The 17,906-nt window shown below is 38.6% G+C and overlaps 1 protein-coding gene across 2 annotated transcripts in view; it reads left to right on the top strand.

Moving 5' to 3' along the window:
• The window catches only part of PPP3CA (protein phosphatase 3 catalytic subunit alpha), a 287,960-nt gene that overhangs the window by 236,257 nt on the left and 33,797 nt on the right, over window positions 1–17,906 (top strand). For both annotated transcript variants that reach the window (XM_081118962.1, XM_081118961.1), the window contains exons 9-10: window positions 13,558–13,683; window positions 16,116–16,190. In XM_081118962.1, coding sequence (XP_080975088.1) covers window positions 13,558–13,683; window positions 16,116–16,190 — 201 coding nt within the window. The remainder of the gene's footprint in view (window positions 1–13,557; window positions 13,684–16,115; window positions 16,191–17,906) is intronic.

Raw genomic sequence — 17,906 nt, 5'->3', positions numbered from 1 at the left:
AGGGAACCTGCTCCAGAAGGCAAACCTCACGCAGTACAGTGCTGCCACATGTCTTCCTGATCCTCGCCTCTCCCCAGACACCTCTGCTTTGTCCTACAGAGTGACTCTCCCCTTCCTCCCCCCATAGCCCAGAGGGTGACGCCTGCTGGCTGGAGTTGGCTGCGGCCTCGCAATCTCTTACACAGTCATTTTGACTCGGGCCCTCCTCTGAGGCCAAGGAATGTGGTTATCAGTAGGCACAGTACAGTCTCTGTCCCAATCGTGGGTGCCAGGGGCAAGGACAGTTGCCCCCCTTTTCTAGTTCCTTAGTTCCTATAAAAGAAATGCTGCCTTTAGTACTCTCTAGCCAAAAGCATGCAAAGTAAAAGAAAACATGTTCTCAGCATACCAAGGACTCATAAGCCAGTTGACAAAATAAGACATTTGGGCGATTGAATAAAAATATAAAATGCAATCAGATTATGTATAAAGTAAGAGATTCGAACACTAAGTATATTTGACAAGGGGTAATTTTCTAAAATGGTCAGAAAAGACCTTGTTTAAGGTAAAATATGATCCGTGTAGAGTTTGTCCACCCCACACCAGCAGAGCCAAACACCAGACCCTGAGAGTTGCAGTGCAGAGAGATTGGCTATTTTGTTGATGAATGGCGCCATCCAGGGGAGCAGGAAGCTAATGCTCCAGAGACCTGACTCCCTGATGGCTTGTGTAGGCTGCAGATTACAGAAGACAAAATCACAATTCTTTGTGGGTTGGGAGTTCGGGGTCATGCTGGGAGGTGACTGGTCAGAGTTGAGGAAAGGGTCAGAAATTATTTCTTCAGGTTTTGAGGACAGCTCTGAGGTCTTTTCCGGTTTCCCTCAGCCCAGACTCATGGGAACACAGCCAGGAGGGTGTTTCACCTTAGGGCTCAGGAACTGAAACATAATTTAGGTCGAAATGTTATCTTTAGCCTGCCAGAGGTCCAGACCTTGTGACCACTGGTCAGGTGTTCTGGCTGCTGGCTTCTGCTGCCTCGGGGGTTGCTGATTAGCCTGGGGAAAGGAAAGGCTACGTCTCAGAGGTGGAGAAAGAGGAAGAGAGAGAGAGGGAGAGAGAGATGTAATTTCTAGAGCTAGGATTTAAAACTAAATTTAATCAAAGTCATAAGGACTCTCGGTTTCAATTCCTCCTCTTCTCCCTGAGGACATTAAAAAAATGATTAACATTTGCTTAGAAAGAGGAAGAATAAAAAGTCAAAGCCAGTGTTTTTGAAACTTTTTTACTTTTAAGCAGCAACCACTTTTTCCCCAGACAAAGTCTCAGTCTTGAAGCCTTTTGTATAAGACCAGTAAGAGCTAATTCCCTTTGATGAGATGAGGCTTCCTCGCCTTATACCAGAGAGTTCCCCCTGTTACTTGCAGTGAATGCTGGAACTCAGGAGGTCACCTGGCATGTCCCACCATGGTCCTTTTATTTACCAAAACTATATAAAAATATGCACACTAAGGTTTTTATTGTTTTATGTTATTAAAATATTTTTTTCTATGAATCCCAGTGAAGGGAGTGCCCAAACAAGTAATTTCCTTGACAGAGACCAACTACTAAGTACCATGTACTATACTTACAAGTATAGAAGTATTTTTGTCTTTTAATCCTCGCCTGAGGATATGTTTTTTTGAATTTAGAGAGAGAAACATAGATCGGTTTCCTCCTGCAGGCTCCCTGACCAGGGATCGAGCCCGCGGCTTGGGTATGTGCCCTGCCCGGCAGTCGAGCCCATGACCCTGTAGTACAGGATGACACTGCAGCCAACTGAGCCACACCAGCCAGGGCCTTACAAGTTTTTAACAACTAAAAGATCAAGCAGTTAAAATAAAGAAAGTTGGGATTTTACTCCGTAAGAACAGACTCGGAGCTTTTCCTTTCATCGTCCTGCTGGGTAACGCAGTTTTGCTTGAGACCCACAGCTGTCGCCTGCATGCAGCAGGCGTTGCTTCTATGGTCCTGACTGAACAAGGGGAGGCCTGAAAAAACCAATAGCCCTCGGTGCATTGCTAGCTTCGAGGTTCTGTGGTTCTTTCACTGTGTTCTCTTGACTTTGGGGTAGATCATAATGTCTCAGAAAGTAAGCAGGAGCTTTTCATTTTGGGGACCTTTCCATAAAAGAAAAAATCCTTGTGAGGGGAAAAAAATAAACTGATAGGAAGAAGAAAGATATGTTCTTCAGTTTGAGCATAATTTCAAAAGGCTTTTGTGTGAAGTTTCTGAAGCATTTAAAGCTGTTAGGCTAACACAGTGTACAGTGTGTGGGAGTGGGAGCCAGTTATTCACTGCAGAAGTGAGGATTACTGCATTTGAATAAAATAAATGTTAACGAGAATTTTAAAAGACAGTGCAACAAAGCTGGGTTGCAGGCACCTTCAGGACCGTAAATGGGAAGATAAAGTGAAGAGTCTCTGAGTTAACCATTTGAGTCTTAGAAATAGGAGACTATACAGGTCTCTGGAATTATAACCTAATAGTTACAGTGCAATTTGATTTTTAAAGCTCCTGTAGATTAAGTAATAGCTTTCTGGCAAAACAAAAGAATGAGAATAATGGGTGTATTCTGCTATCTTAAAACCAGTAATAGTTTTATGATCAGCCTCATGCTTAAATGCACAGTAATTCTGATTCATTGGTCATACTTGCCTGCAACTAAAGGCAGCTTTCAGGAAGTTCTGACTGTAAGTGTCCCATCCCTTAGTGTGGCCCACATTAGTCCACTCAGCTGTTATCTTTCCCGGTCTCACTGATTCCTCAGCCTGACAACTCCTGCTTACCTCCTGCAAGGTGCCAGGACAGAGGATGTACATTTGAATTACAGCTCGGCCATTAAACACTAACTCATCTAATGTTATTGGCATGCGGTGGCAACTCTGTAAAATGAGAAAAAATTATTTTGTAAATAACGGATGAAATTGCTTTGAAAATAATGCTCTGCAGTATTAAGATATCATCATTGAGTATTTTATATTGTTACCAATGTAGATCATCCAGGCTCCCTCTGTGGGGATCTGGTCCCTGGAAAGGACCCTCTGTCCTTTCAAGGGTTCTTTTTTTGGGGGTGGGGAGTCAAAAAGGAAACTGAAGCTGAGCATTCAGCAGCACAAGCTGTATTCAGTAGCCAGAAGATGGAGAAGAGGGAGTCAGACTCACAGATCAGCTTCTCCTTCTAGAGAAGCCTGGGGAGTGGATTATGACGGGGGCAGTGTAATGAGGGGAGGCTTATGTGTTAGTTTTTTGGGGGATAAGCTGGTCTCTTCCAGGAATTAGAGTGCCACCCCTTTTCTTTACTTATATGGTCCATGTCGGATCTGTCCAGGTGCCCAAGGTCGTGTCATTTAGCATGCTAATATATTATAATTGGGGTATAATGAGGTTCAGGGTCTGTTGAGGTTCAAGGTCTCCTGGAGGTCAGATTCAGCACCGTCTTGGTTCAGGCCGCCTCTGGTTGGTTTGGTAATCCTATCCCTCTTCCATCTTTTGTTTTTCCTGTAACAAATGGAAATTAAGCACACAAGGTTTCAAGAGCCTGGGGCCCACAGCCATGGTGACACTCACTATGCCACTTGTCAGTGTGGGGCTTCACAGAAACTCCTGGCAGAATAGCCCTCCTTCCCAGCTTCTTAGCTATAATTTCACTCGATGGGTTGAGCTACCTTTCTGCTTCTCTCTGGATGAACCCTTTACATTAGCCAAGTTGTTCTGCTCACTGCCCTGAACAGCTCTTGGCTTTCCCTTTCCTGCATCTTTGACATACATTTTTTTCCATCTGGAACACTTGTCTCACTCACTCCTCTCCCCCTATCGAAGTAGACTAAACCCATTTCAGTCTGTGTTGCCCTAAAGACTCTTGATAGTCCTTCCCAGAATGCCTGCAGAACCAGTCATTTGCCCTTACCATTTAATGTTTTTTTTCTAGTTAGCTTTTCCTAGAGTTAGCATTCCTGTGACTTCCTGATGAGATTATCATTCATTTGAAGCAGAGGCTTTTTGATACACATGGTAAAGCCAAGTAGCATGCCTTATACATAGCAGGCAGTCAATGGAGGCATCGATTGAAGCATTTTCTTTCTGGGAATTGATAGCAAGACAGTGCCCAAGAGTACCCTCTCAGAGCTTTATCTCACTTTAAATCACTGCCCTATATCCTTTCCAAATTGGAGTTAAACATTTGCAGAGCAATTGGCACATTTGAATTGTTTTTCTCCTGTGAACCTGTAGCCCTGAGGGAAAAGCTATTTCATAATTACCCAAACCTGCCAAATAGAAAGAAAGTGGAGTAATGAAATGTATTCCACACTGCCCCCCAATCCTACCTCCTCCATCTTAATAATTCAGCACCTATAACCCCATCCACTCACTCATGCAACACACCTTTGCTGAGAACTTACTATATACCAGGCACTGTGTAGGTGCTGGGATATGAAATAGATGGACAGGGTCTTTGCCCTAGTGGGTTTATAATCTGGCAGAGTGATAGACATTAAGTAAATAATTCCACTAGCAGTTATTGAAATATATTTGGAAAATGCTACAGAGAAAAGAATGCTATGAAATGAGGGTAGAAATTAGTCTTTGGGGACAAAAAAAAAGCTTACCTGAAGAAGTGACATTTAAGCAATGGTAGGGTAAAATCTTTCAGTATCGAGAAGCACAGTGGCAGATGAGTACTGTGCTTTAAAGTTTTTGGTTTGGCTGAAAACTATAATGAACCTCTGGGAAAATGTATTTTAAACCCTGATGTAAACAGTTAAATCCTTTTTTCCCCTCTGATATACCTGTGCTTCAAGAAAATCTAAAGTAAATTGTGGTAGGTATTATGTGGTTCCAGTTTGCTATAGTTTAGAGGAATTGTCATATGGGTGGGTGAGTGGATGAGTGAATGGATATATGACATAGATGTAGAGAAATATATCTTCCAGGGGTATATAACTCAGTTGCAGGAAAAGCTGCTGAAAGTAAAATTAAGTAATTAAGTAAATTATTAAATAAATGTATTTTGGATTTGAGAAGAAAATCTAATGGCTAACAAATTTAGCAATCAAGACCAAAAATTAAAATGACAACCAAGAAAAAAAATCAGTATTAAGGTAGATTAAGGAAGAGAGAGGAGGTAGAAAAGCGTCATTTGCTAAAATTCTGAGATGCAAACATCTACCCTTTTTGGTAGAGAAAAATGTATTTTGATGTTTTAGACTTTTAAACAAGGCAACATGATAGAATTATGTGTCAGAATCATTTTAGTCTTACCCAAACTTGACATTTTCAACATCCTCAAATATTTTCTAATGAAAAAGTAGTCAGGGGTTTTGGGAAGATAGCATTTATAAACAGAGAGATGGTTTATGGCTTGACAGAAAGATACCACTGTAAGAGAGGGTTGAATTGCTGATACAGTGAACTAAGATGAAAACCGTATTGGCAGTCGTGGTGTGCACATCTAGGAGCAAATGCAGCATATCCCAAGCCAGCTTGCTTTAGACCCCCTGACTTCCAGCAGGGGCTTGGCCCTCAGTGACACCATCAACACTTCGTGGTGTTGCCAGGCCTGAGAATCTCATTCTGAACAGGTCTTTCATACTAGGAGCTTGTTCCACAATTCAATAACAGCCGCAATAAACTTAGAGATACCTTGGACCCACCTGGTTCCAGAGCCAAATGCAGAACCAACCAGAACAGATCCCTATCCTTGGTGGGAGAGGGAGATGGAGGAAGGGAGTGTTTCTATGTGAGAGCAGAATCAGTGCCCAGGCAATCCTGAGCAGCGGTCCCTGCCTCTCTCTCTACAGCATGTGAAGAAGCTTACTGCCCCCTATAGGTGTGCAGGCTTGACCTCAAGGGAGAGTTTCTCTAGAGTCTTAGGCCTGTCTTAACCATGGACAGAACCTTGGGCATTGACGTAAGCATATTTTAAAGCATTTTTACAGTCGTTACAGCCACAGGCATAAATGTAATCCTAGTTGCTTAATTATAATCACAGATCAATGTCACACAGGCCTAAAATTGGATAAAATTAATCCAAATACTTTGTCCAATGGCAGTGGTTTTCCCAACTCTTACTTTTTTTCTGCCATTATCTTGAATCTAAAGATCCTCCTAATTGGTCTTGAGCAACTCTTTGCCCAGATCTCTTATTTCAGTATAGAAAATATATATTTGCTAAGAAATTATAGGCCAAGTAGGTTTTTTGTTACTAATACAAAACAATAAAATAACACACCACCAAAAAAATTAATTCCATCATTTATTTAATAAATATTTTTAGTCTTTAGACTGATAAATATTGGCAGAATTACACACACTAGGAAGATAATTTTTCATAGTGATTATAAAACAGAACTGTCTACTAAGAAATAGTAGAGAATATAAGAATTTATGAAGGAGCACAGCATAAACTGTAAACAAAACTCTTAGTATTTACTCATTTTATTTTCAGTATGAGGTAGTAGAAAAGAAATTTATGTGGACATTTAAGACTAAAGAGAACTTGAGATTAGGAAACTTGGTTTGGTTTTCAGAAAAATCCCCTGAGATGAACGAATAAAATTCACTGCAAAGACGTGTCAACAGTGTCTTCTTTCAGTGCCTTTTATATTCAGTACTCTTCACTATGTGGCATTGATCTGTGATTATAATTTCCTATGCCATTGTCATCATCATTGATACCTTGAGTGATGTAACTTGGTATATTTCCTTTAAAGTCTTAGGTTGGTAATAATGTGTTTAGTAAATGTAAATAGAGTATGTGGTACTGACTCTTTCCTTCATGTAAGATAATATCATCCATATTTTATGTAATAATGTGTTTAGTAAATGTAAATAGAGTATGTGGTACTGACTCTTTCCTTCATGTAAGATAATATCATCCATATTTTATGTAGGAAACATAACAAACTTAAAGAAGGTGTCAGTGGCATAGGTGCCATGAAGGATGCCTTTTACAAGGTAAAAGGACTGGGGAAGAGGTAGGTGTAGGCGTAAAAGGATGATTCATAGTAACATATATGTTTGTGTATCTTGATAAATACAAAATCATTAGTTCAGAGTTTCAAGGAAGTTAGATATACCTACTGTCTATATTCATTAATAATAAAATAGTTCAGGTTAGTTGAAACCCAGTCATTACATAGAAGTTACTGAGAATTTGCCTGTGAAGACCTTATGTTATGTACCAAATCAAGCAATCAAAATGTTAAATTTCTCAAGAAACCTATACTGAAGAATATCATTATGACAAAATTACCTAAAAATTGAAGGCCTGAAATCCATCTTTATAAACAACATAAGCTATGCAGTAAAAGTGAGTTACAAGTTAATGAATTAATAATTTTTCCTTAACCTAGATCTATAATAATAATAATAATAATAATAATAATAATAAAGGAATCTTTTGAAAACAGAATCCATCAGGCAAGTAGAGGACATTCAGGGCAGGAATAAAAAAAAAAGGGAAACAAGTTAGACGTCAGATTTTGAAATGGAAGGAATCCTAGATTGTGATCATAGATGCTAGAATATATACTATAAACACTATGTATATATGTGAATATACATATATATCTTCACAGAAAAATGAAAATTATACTCTAAGAGATAATTTTTATGGGAAAATACAGATTTTTTTTAAATTATAGCATCTCTTCCAGAATCAAAAACACTTTCATGCAGTGTACCAACATAATCCTAAAGTGCTGCCAAAGGACATTATGACCATATAGGTCCCATCTCAAAAATTTTACCTATTGAGCCATCGTGCCTCCCTCTGTGGTGGGAGGACTTTGCCAGGAGAACACACTGAGGCTAGCTTTTCTGCTAGGGTATCTGCAGGTCAAAGAATTGAAAAGAAAATACATCCTGGGTCTATTATGCCTTGTTTTCTATTTCCACATAGATGATAATGATTTCGTAGTGCCCCCATTTGCTTTTCTCTCATCTTTGTTTCTTTTCTACCCCCTGGGTCCCATCTTTTGAAGATGGGAATGGATAGTCAGTTGGAGTTAAGGAGATAAAATGTTAGTAGAAGGGTGAGAAAGGGGTAAAACTTGTCATTTCCATTCTTTTGAACTCCTCTCCCCTATGTTAAAACAGCCCTAGTGATGTTGAGAATGCCAAGGGATACTGGGTGCATTATAGTTACCAACCTAAAGGCTTTCAGAAAAGGAGCTATTTATTCCCCTTGACACCCACTTGACCCACTTGGAATGTGTTGAGCTTGTGGTTTGGTGAGCTCTTGGTTTGGTGAGCTAGTCAGTGCATCTTGCTAGCAGTATTTTGACAACTTCTCTTAAATTAGAAGCTCTCTTTTGATCTTTCTATTTTTGTCACCTATTGCCCTGTCATCAGCTTCCCTCCTGATGGCAGTTGTAAAGATGTTGGGAAATGTTATCAAGTTCTTATGAAATGTGGGGTTTTGTGTCTCATTAAAATTTCAAATTTTAAAGTAGGTGAGACCCCTTTAATTTACAGATTTAGATATGGCCTAGCCACTAGTGCATGGCTTGGTAGACAGAGGAATAGAATAAGATTAGATTCTATTCCTTGGGTTTCTCTATGTTCAGGGGGCCTAGCTGTGTCATTAGAAACAGTGGAGGCCCAATGGCCCTTCCCTGCTCCCAAGTAGGAGGAGATCCCTGACTTTGTACCTTCTACATAAGCAGGTCTGACATGCTTGTGGAGGGTTCTACAGGTGCAGTGAAATGATTGGACCAAGAAATGGCATGACTTTGAGCCCATAACTTTGGCATCAGAGAAGAACTGGCGCTCAGGCCTCCAGATTCTTAGGGATTAGTATTCTTCCCATTATACCAAATTTTCTTTAGACTGTTCCTCATACCTGCATGTACAACAGAAAACCCTCTGTTTTGGTGCTGTCTGGTCTGCTCTAAATTATGATTACTAGCATGAGGCCTATATACAAGGCATAATCCTTCTCCGGGTCTCTGATACAATCCTTAAATGACACTAGGTTGTCATGTGGAATAGAAGAGTTCCTTGATGGGAGACTTTGTTCTTTTCTTATCTCTCTATTTCTCAGACAAGGTCTCAGGAGGTGGTCTTGAGTGATTTTTGAAGTACAACCATTTGTATTATTTATACTGCACTGGAGATAAACGTCTTTCAAGTACTTCAGAGGAGAGCACATTGTTAGGGCTCCAGTTGAGTTTGTAATCCCAGTGACAGTCACAGGCAGGTGGCAGGGGTGGAAGATGTGGGATGTGGAAGATGAAATGTTAGCTGTGAATTTCGTGACTGTAGATATTTGGGACTGTTTGGTTTAATTTTTTTCATTTATTTTTGTAATATATATATTTGTTATACAAAACATCAAAATTCATGAGTAACTTATTAATGTTAGGTTATTTGAGAGGTATTTTTGCATGAATATTTTATTTTGCCGAAGAAAAAAGAATACATGTTGGTGTATTTGCATTTTTAAATTAGTTTTTTTAAACGATAATAAAGTAAGAAAAAAGTTCCATTAATAGCCTCTAAAATTACTGAGAATATTAATCAATCATTACACTAATGATGAGATCTTTGTTCCAGAAGTTCATTAACATCACTCAGACCTGGAAGAAGTCATAAGTTATCTAGACAAACCCATGTAGTTAGGTGAGATAATTGAGACCTAGAGACATTTAGTGACCTTGGGTCCCCTGAGTAATTAATGACAGAATCCATCTAGCAGTCTGGGCTCTTGGCCTTCCAGTCTAGTACTCTTTTTTTTTTAATTGATTTCAGAGAGAGGAAGGGAAAGAGGGAGAGAGGAAGAGAGAGATGTAAATATCGATGGGAAAGGATCCTCAGTCGGCTGCCTCCTGCACGCCCCCAGTAGGAGCCTGCAACCTGTGCCCTCATCGGGAATCAAACCGTGACCTCCAGGTTTGTGAGTCGATGCTTAACCACGGAGCCACACCAGAGGGTCCAGTACTCTTTTTTCAAAAGAAAAAATGTGGAAGGAGAATCCATGTCAGAATTGATAGGCTTTGAATGACTTATACAGCTAGGGTGAGAGTCTCATGGAATGCTAGAAAGATCAGCACGTTTAGTTCAGGCCCAAACTGAGGTTTGCTGCTTCTCAAGTGTGGCCTTGGGCAGACTACCTCTCTCTTTGCTTATTTTCAAAATGCAAATGATAAGAACCACTTTTGTGGGATATTGTGAAAATTTGTGATTGTTTGTAGATCCAAATACAGTGCCTGGTATATAGCAAATTCTAGTAAATGTAGCTACTGTTAACATTTATTAATAAACAAAAACAAAATCTGAAAACAGTATCTACTTTGTTAGTAGGCACTCAGATAAGTTGTGTTGAATAAGGTCAAATGAATAAATGCTTTATCTCACCAGCTACCAAACAACTGTTTTAGCTATTGGACAATCCTTACCCTCACTTGTGAATTTGTGTCCTATTTTATTTTTCTCAAACATGTATTTTGGCAAAAGCTAAAATGTCTTCAATGATGAAGACCATACTGAAAGTGAAATTAGTATAAGAGCTAGGACTAGAATCCATGCATTTATAATTTATGAGAGACAGAAGGGGGGTGGGGTGGAGAAGCAGTGAATCTGGTGTCAGTAAAGGCTGAGTTTAAATATGGGTGAGTTCTTCCAGTTGCTGGTCGCATGGCCTTCAGCAAGTCACTTCCTTTCTCAGCCTCAATTCCTCAGCCTGTAATGTAAGGGCAGTAACCCCTGCTCCTCAGATTTGTAGTCAGGATTAAATTTCTTAATATCTAAAGCCTCTCCCATTCCTGCAGGGCACTAGTAGTTACAACACTTACTTTCCTTCCTCCTGCTGTACCAACGTTATGCTAATAAAAACTGGGGGAAACATAGAGGACAAGTTATTATTTGCAAAGACAGCTTAGAACCTTAAAATATTCTTTGGAAGGTATGAGGGTGTGCTCCTGCTATGACTATTCCGTATTCCCAAATAGTAGAGACCTTTACCACGGAGCCATAGTTCAGGCAGCACTTAGCAAGGGCGGGAAATCATTCCTCTTTCCCATCTGGTGGATCAGAAGCACCGGTGTGGTAATCGGCCACGAGTTTTTCATTTTACGTGTTTTAATACTATATGAATGTGTCCCTGGGCCAAATGTCATGGCGCAAAGGAGAGCATAAAGTGAAGAAGAATGGGTCTGCAGAAATGTATGCAGACTTCAGAGCTCCGTGGGGAGAGGAGAGTAACTCCCTTCACATCAACGTTGGCTACACTCTCTGCGGTTCTTGTCCCAAAGTGTCTAATTGTTTCCTGTGATTCCCCATTGGTCGGGCAGAAACACGATGCAAAGCAAAGACCTTACTGTTCTCAAGTGTGATTTCAGTTAACTGCAAGCTGCTGAAAACTTCCACATATTATTAGGCTATAGTAAAATATATGTAGTATCCAAATCACAGAAAACTGTCTATCCTCCCATGCTCTGCACTGATCAAATGCCCCAAGAAGATTATATTAGTTCTGGACCGCAGTTTAACAGCAGCATTGCCATTGATGAGCAGGGATGAGCAGGATGAGCTCAAGGCTTGAGAAGCCATCTCACATGAGAAAGGGTCAAAGGGATGAGGCAGAATCTTCTTGAAAAATATTGTAGGGGAAATAGCAAGATGCTTCTGAGCATCTATGCTAAAAAGGAGGTCTGTGAAGCACAGAGAAATAGAAAATCTGTTGTATGGTACTTGTCCTTAAAGAAATAGAGAAATGTTGGGTGTCTACATATATACATAGAATAGCTATGGGCAAAACTGAATGATAAATGCAACATAGAAGTGTAAGTCAAGGGCTTTTGGAATTCAGAGGAAGGAAAGATTATGTCACTGGAAGAAATCACAAGATATTTCACTGAGGGGATAGTGTTTAAACGACACCGAAGGATGGGAAGCATTTGGATATTCAGAGGTTTCTGAGAAAATATCCCAGGTAGAAGAGCAAATGTAGAATTATGAAAGCAATGTTATGTTCAAGATATCTTAAGTGCCCTGGTTGGTGTGGCTCAGTTGGTTGGAGCGTCATTCTGTACACCAAAAGGTGGCCAGTTCAGTCCCCGGTTGGGGTGCATATGGGAGGTGGTGGCCAATAGATGTTTCTCTCTCATATTCTGTCTCTCTGGAATCAAATTTTTTTTTAAATATATCATTAAGTAAGAAGTGATATTAGTGCAGACCTTAATGTAAAAGCTCAAACCCAATAAACTTTCAGTAGCTTTTCAAAAATGGATTAAGGGCTACCTTTGTTTTCTTTCCTATAGCCACATGCTACAACATACCCTTATATAAGTCAGTCTAAAAATTAAAAAGTGCTGAAATAATTAATTTTTCTATATTTCAGACCCCTAGACAAAAACAGGGGAAAAAAAGCCATATAACATCATCTAGGATCTGTTCATTAATTTCCATTAATAAGATATTGGTTATGCCATGATAGGGTGTATGATATGAGAGTATTGTTCTTAATATTTAAAAAGCTGTCATTTAGAAACAGGTGTATACTTGTTCTGTATCTTTCCTGAAAGCAGAAGTAGGGTCAGGGAGTGGTACAAACATTTTAAACTCAGCTTGACTATTTCCCACAACTTAAAATCGTCTATTCATAGAAGAGATGACCCCATTAAAACAGGTAGCTTTTCCTTCATTGAAAGTACTCACTGAGCCCTGCTAATCCTGTATCAGGGTTGCTAGAGAATGAATTTCTGGCCCTGGTCGCTGTGGCTCAGTTGGTTGAGCTTCCTCCTGGGCACAGAGGCTGCTGGTTTGATTGCCGGTCAGGGCACATGCCAGGTCCCCAGTAGGGGGCATGCAGGAGGCAGCAGGTCAATGTCATGGATGCTTCTCTCTTTCTCCCTTTCTTTCTCTAAAAAAATCAATTTTTTAAAAAAAGAATGAATTTCTGAATTCAGAGGACCACTATGTGAGGATATATCCAACCTACACTGGAAAGCAGAGTGAGAAGGCAGATTCATTTTCCTAAATTATGGATGGTTCATACTTTTCAGAAATCAAGGGTGGAGTCAGATACCAGCACGTTCCTTTGTGCAGAATTTAATCCAGACTTTTACTTTATTAAGTCAAGAACGCAACCTAATTTAAACTATTTTATATAAGTATTGTGAGTTCTACTGGGAAAAAGTGTGCCTTGTAAAAAATAGAAATATTCTATTCAAATATTTGATGTTATTAAATTATGTCAAACTGGCTTAGCTATGCCACTTTTATTAGTGTCATCAGATATGAAGTAAGACCAGAATGTTCTTGGATTTAGTTCCTGACAGACATTTGATTAACTACTTTATATAAATATTTGCCAAATACAACACCATTTCATATTTAATATTCATATATTGTGCAGTTACGTATTACACCGAGTGAAGTTTAAGGCTATGAGTACTGTAAACATGCATGATTAAGTTATTTGCCTTGGTGTTTTGGAACTTAACTCAAATAGTTGAATTTTCTTGGTCAACCAAAGCCATGTGGAGAAGCAGAAATATGTGCTTGTGAATCTGACATCGCCCTTTTTGTCATTTTCAGCTGCAGTATTGAAGTACGAGAACAACGTCATGAATATCAGGCAATTCAACTGTTCTCCTCATCCATACTGGCTTCCAAATTTCATGGATGTTTTCACTTGGTCTCTGCCATTTGTTGGGGAAAAAGGTGTGTTGTGGACCCTGAAATGCCCTTAATGAAATGGTGTAGGAAGGAGGGGAGGTGGGGCGATTTTACCATGAAACACTCCAGCCTAACCCAGCGATGTTCACCCGGTGCGCCGCAAGAATGTTTAAAGTGTGCAATACCTAACTGTTTAATCAGGGGGACTGACCTCATTCCCTTTAGATGGTCAAATAAAAAAATTACAACAGCCAACACAACAACAGCCATCCAGTGTGAATGAATCAAAATCATACCTTTTTTTTTTTTTTTTTTGTCAAATTGGCAAAAAATGTAATACATTTTTTGGTGTGCCACAGAATTTTAGTAATTAATTTATGTGTGCCATGAGATTAAAAAAGGTTGAAAATCTCTGGCCTAACCAATAAAACTGATAAACTGCACCATGAGAAATATGATTTGAAAGTATCATTGAGTATCCTATTAAAAGAATACAATGAATGAATTAAGGGGCAACAAAAGAAATAAGGAATATTAGGAGAATTAGTATAATCTCAGAAAAATACAACTCAGAAATAACAAACATCCTTTTAACTGGCTTCAAGTCATAATGACTACCTTTTTTATCTCTTTGTATTATAATTTAAAGGTACTATTTTATTTTACAAAGTAGTCATCAAATTAAAAGGTTACGATAATGCTTTTTCACATTTCTGGTATTAAGAGTAATCATTATGTAATAGTGATTAATGACTACAATATTTTGAAGGACTGTGTGTACAACAACAAAAAAATAGTTTATTAAAAATATAGAGGCCATTAGTGTGTTACAAGGTGAGACAAATTTACATTTAAAAAGTTGTCTATTAACTTGCCCTAGTTTTCCAAAATTGGCTGGCAGGCCTCCCTCCCTCCCTCCCTCCCTCCCTCCCTCCCTCCCTCCCTCCCTCCCTCCCTCCCTCCCTCCCTCCCTTCCTTCCTTCCCCCTTTGTTTTGTCTTTATATTTAGACTTAAACCTCAGCAAAAATTTTGAGACAAGGCTGCCACCCCCGAGCTTGAGCTCTAGGTTCAGGAGGCCTAATGGTGATAGACTGGCTCGTTCATGCATCATCTCACACATCCCATGAGAAGGTGAACAGCATCGTGATAAAGATTTGAGATTGAACATGTTTCAGAAAAACGATGTCCTTTGAGGGTATTATAGAGAAAAAGTACACACATTTCTGAAATACATATTTATTTATATTCATTAATTTATGTAATATTTATTTTCCTACAGTATTTTTTCCTTTAAATACCCTAAAATGACTAGGAAGTTATGAATTTGTCAACAAAGAAGTCTCCTTTGCAGACCAGATTAAATCTAAAGTAAATTTTAATAGTCTTTGATAAATGTTCCCAGTTCTGTTCCATGTCACCACTTTCTTCACTGACCAGATCACAGAGGTTAGTGTCATCTATTGTGTCCTCTGGAGACAGAAGCAGTGCAGATCTGACCACTGCTGGGCACCCTTTGAACACCCTTGAGTTGAGTTGTTTCCATTAATTATTTGGATTCTGAACATCTATGATAAAAGAACATTAATATAAGTATGTACATAATTCACTTTTGATAATTAAACTGATGCTCTGGACCACTGAAGTTTTACTCTTTATAATATATCTTCAATTCTAGAACATTGATTTTAAAAAGTAGCTCTTGAAGAAATAGTGGACAAGCTTCTTTTCACATTCATGATAGAACCCAACCCAATTTTTTTAAATGTTAAATATAAATAGCATGCACATTAGTGTAAAAGTGATGCAATACTAATTTTCTGTGTACAGCACTTTTATATAATCTATTTACTCAACTAAATTTCTTATTAAACTTAACCTAACCTTTAGTTTTTAAGTCTTTTGGATAATAAAATGTAACAATATCTACATTTAAATGTTCAGATTATTCATCAATCAACAAATTTTATTAAACACAAATTACATACCTATCACTGTGCTGGGCCTCTGGAGAATTAAAAAAATAAAAAAAAGAGATCCAGCATTTACTTACTCCCTGATGAACAGAAGTTTGTAATCTGGTCCAGATCTAGATCTCATTATAAAAATAAAAATTTAAAAGTAACCTCCTTCATAGATTTATAGTATACGCATTGTCTCCTTATAAATTGGTAGTATATTCACATCCACATATTTGATTTGTCTGTTGTCTGATGACCTATAGCCAGTAAACCTTACCATTAAATTTTGTAGGCATGAGCTAATAATTTTATAAATAAAGAGTCTACATAGAATCATAAAGCCTCTTATCTTTTATGACCTGGATTTTATAGAAAGTACTTTACAGGAGATCCTATATACATACAAACTAAGTAAGAAATGTTATTGCTAAGTTTGCTCATTAAAAATGCCAGAGTAATAATTAAGGTTATCATAGAAAGTCTGGACTTCCTTTTATTTGTTTGTTTTTTCCCTTTAGTCACTGAGATGCTGGTAAATGTCCTCAACATCTGCTCAGATGACGAACTAGGGTCGGAAGAAGATGGATTTGATGGTAAGAAACTTGTGCCTTTGTGCTAATGCTGTTTGCCACATAAATCATGTGGCATCTCATAGCTAACCCTATGAATGAACTAAGATTTGGATTTTTTTAATCATAATATACTATTGAGAATGAAATATTATAATTTCTATTTGCTTTGAAAAACATAAGAAAGGAAAACCCTGAGAGAATTTTCCCACTACCCTGAAAACATTGTTGAAGTAATGAACTATTTTAATAACCATCTTTCAGACCTCACATTACTAAGTAATTTCTTTTTGACCCCTTGATTAAAAAATGCAATCCTTTATTTTCTAGTAGATGTTACTATTTATTGGGTAACTTTAAAAGAGTGCCTTTAGCCCAGCCGGGCGTGGCTCAGCGGTTGAGCATCAACCTAGGATCCAGGAGATCGAGGTTTGATTCCCGGTCAGGGCACATGCCTGGGTTGTGGGCTTGATCCCCAGTCAAGGGCTTGCAGGAGGCAGCCGATCAATGATGACTCTTATCATTGATGTTTCTCTCTCTCTCTCTCTCCTTCTCCCTTCCTCTCTCTGAAATCAATAAAGACATAATTTTTTTAAAAAAAGAAAACATTTTATTTAAAAAAAAAAATGCCCTTTAAGTGAGGTTGCTCCTGTCAATTGTTCAAATTTTGATGTCTATGATAAAAGAAGATATTTACATGTTAATATATTGGTATTTATGTCAATTCCAATATTTTTTTATATCTGTAACAAGTAATGAATAAGTTATCACTAGGTTTTTAAAATTACCGTTTTTGCCCTAGCCGGTTTGGCTCAGTGGTTTGAGCTTTGGCCGGTGGACTGAAGGGTCCCGGGTTCAATTGCAGTCAAGGGCACATACCTTGGTTGCAGACTCAATCGTTGGCCCTGGTCAGGGCTGGTGCAGGAGGCAACCAATAGATGTGTGTCTCTCTCACATTGATGTTTCTCTCTCTTTCTCTCTCTCCTTTCCACTGTCTCTCAAAACCAATGGAAAAAATATCCTCTGGTGAGGATTTAAAAAAAAAAAATTGTTGTTTTTTAAGATGCTATTTGTATTCAGCTACCCGCTAAAAGTATGCTTTTTCTGTAAAAAACAGAGATTGATGAGGTTAAAGATGGGGAGAAAAATTACTCTGGTCCTTACAAAAGCACCCCAAAATGAATGAAAACTAGCAAAAATGTAGCTAGAAAAGCGCAACAGTGCACTTTACTTCCATAGACATTTAATAAGAAGCTACTCTGTGTGCGGCACTCAGGAGTCCAAGATTCCTATGACTTGATGAAATTGCAGCCTGGTTAGAGAGAAAGATATGTAAACAGATAATACCAATAAAGTAAGACAGGCTGGCTGGTGTGGTTCACTGGTTGAGCATCAACCCATGAAACAGGCGGTCACGGTTTGAGGTTCGATTCCCAGTCCGGGCACATGCCTGGGTGCAGGCCCAATCCCAGAAGGGGGGTGCAGGAGGCAGCCGATGGATGATTCTCTCTCATCATTCATGTTTCTCTCTCTCTCGCCCTCTCTCTTCCTGTTTCTGAAATCAATAAAAACATATTTTAAAATAATAAATAAAGTAAGACAAATTATAAAATACAGAGTGAAGGTGGCAGGGGAAACAGATATTGTGGCAAGTTTAAATTAATAAAAACTTCATCTTTAAAAACTGACTTAGGTAAATTGTAAAGAGCAAGTGGCCCTTTCTGAAAGTTATATCTGAAC

Source organism: Miniopterus schreibersii (assembly GCF_964146895.1).
Source record: "Miniopterus schreibersii genome assembly, chromosome: 1".
In the NCBI taxonomy this organism is placed as follows: domain Eukaryota; kingdom Metazoa; phylum Chordata; class Mammalia; order Chiroptera; family Miniopteridae; genus Miniopterus; species Miniopterus schreibersii.
This window is presented reverse-complemented; position numbering and strand designations above follow the sequence as displayed.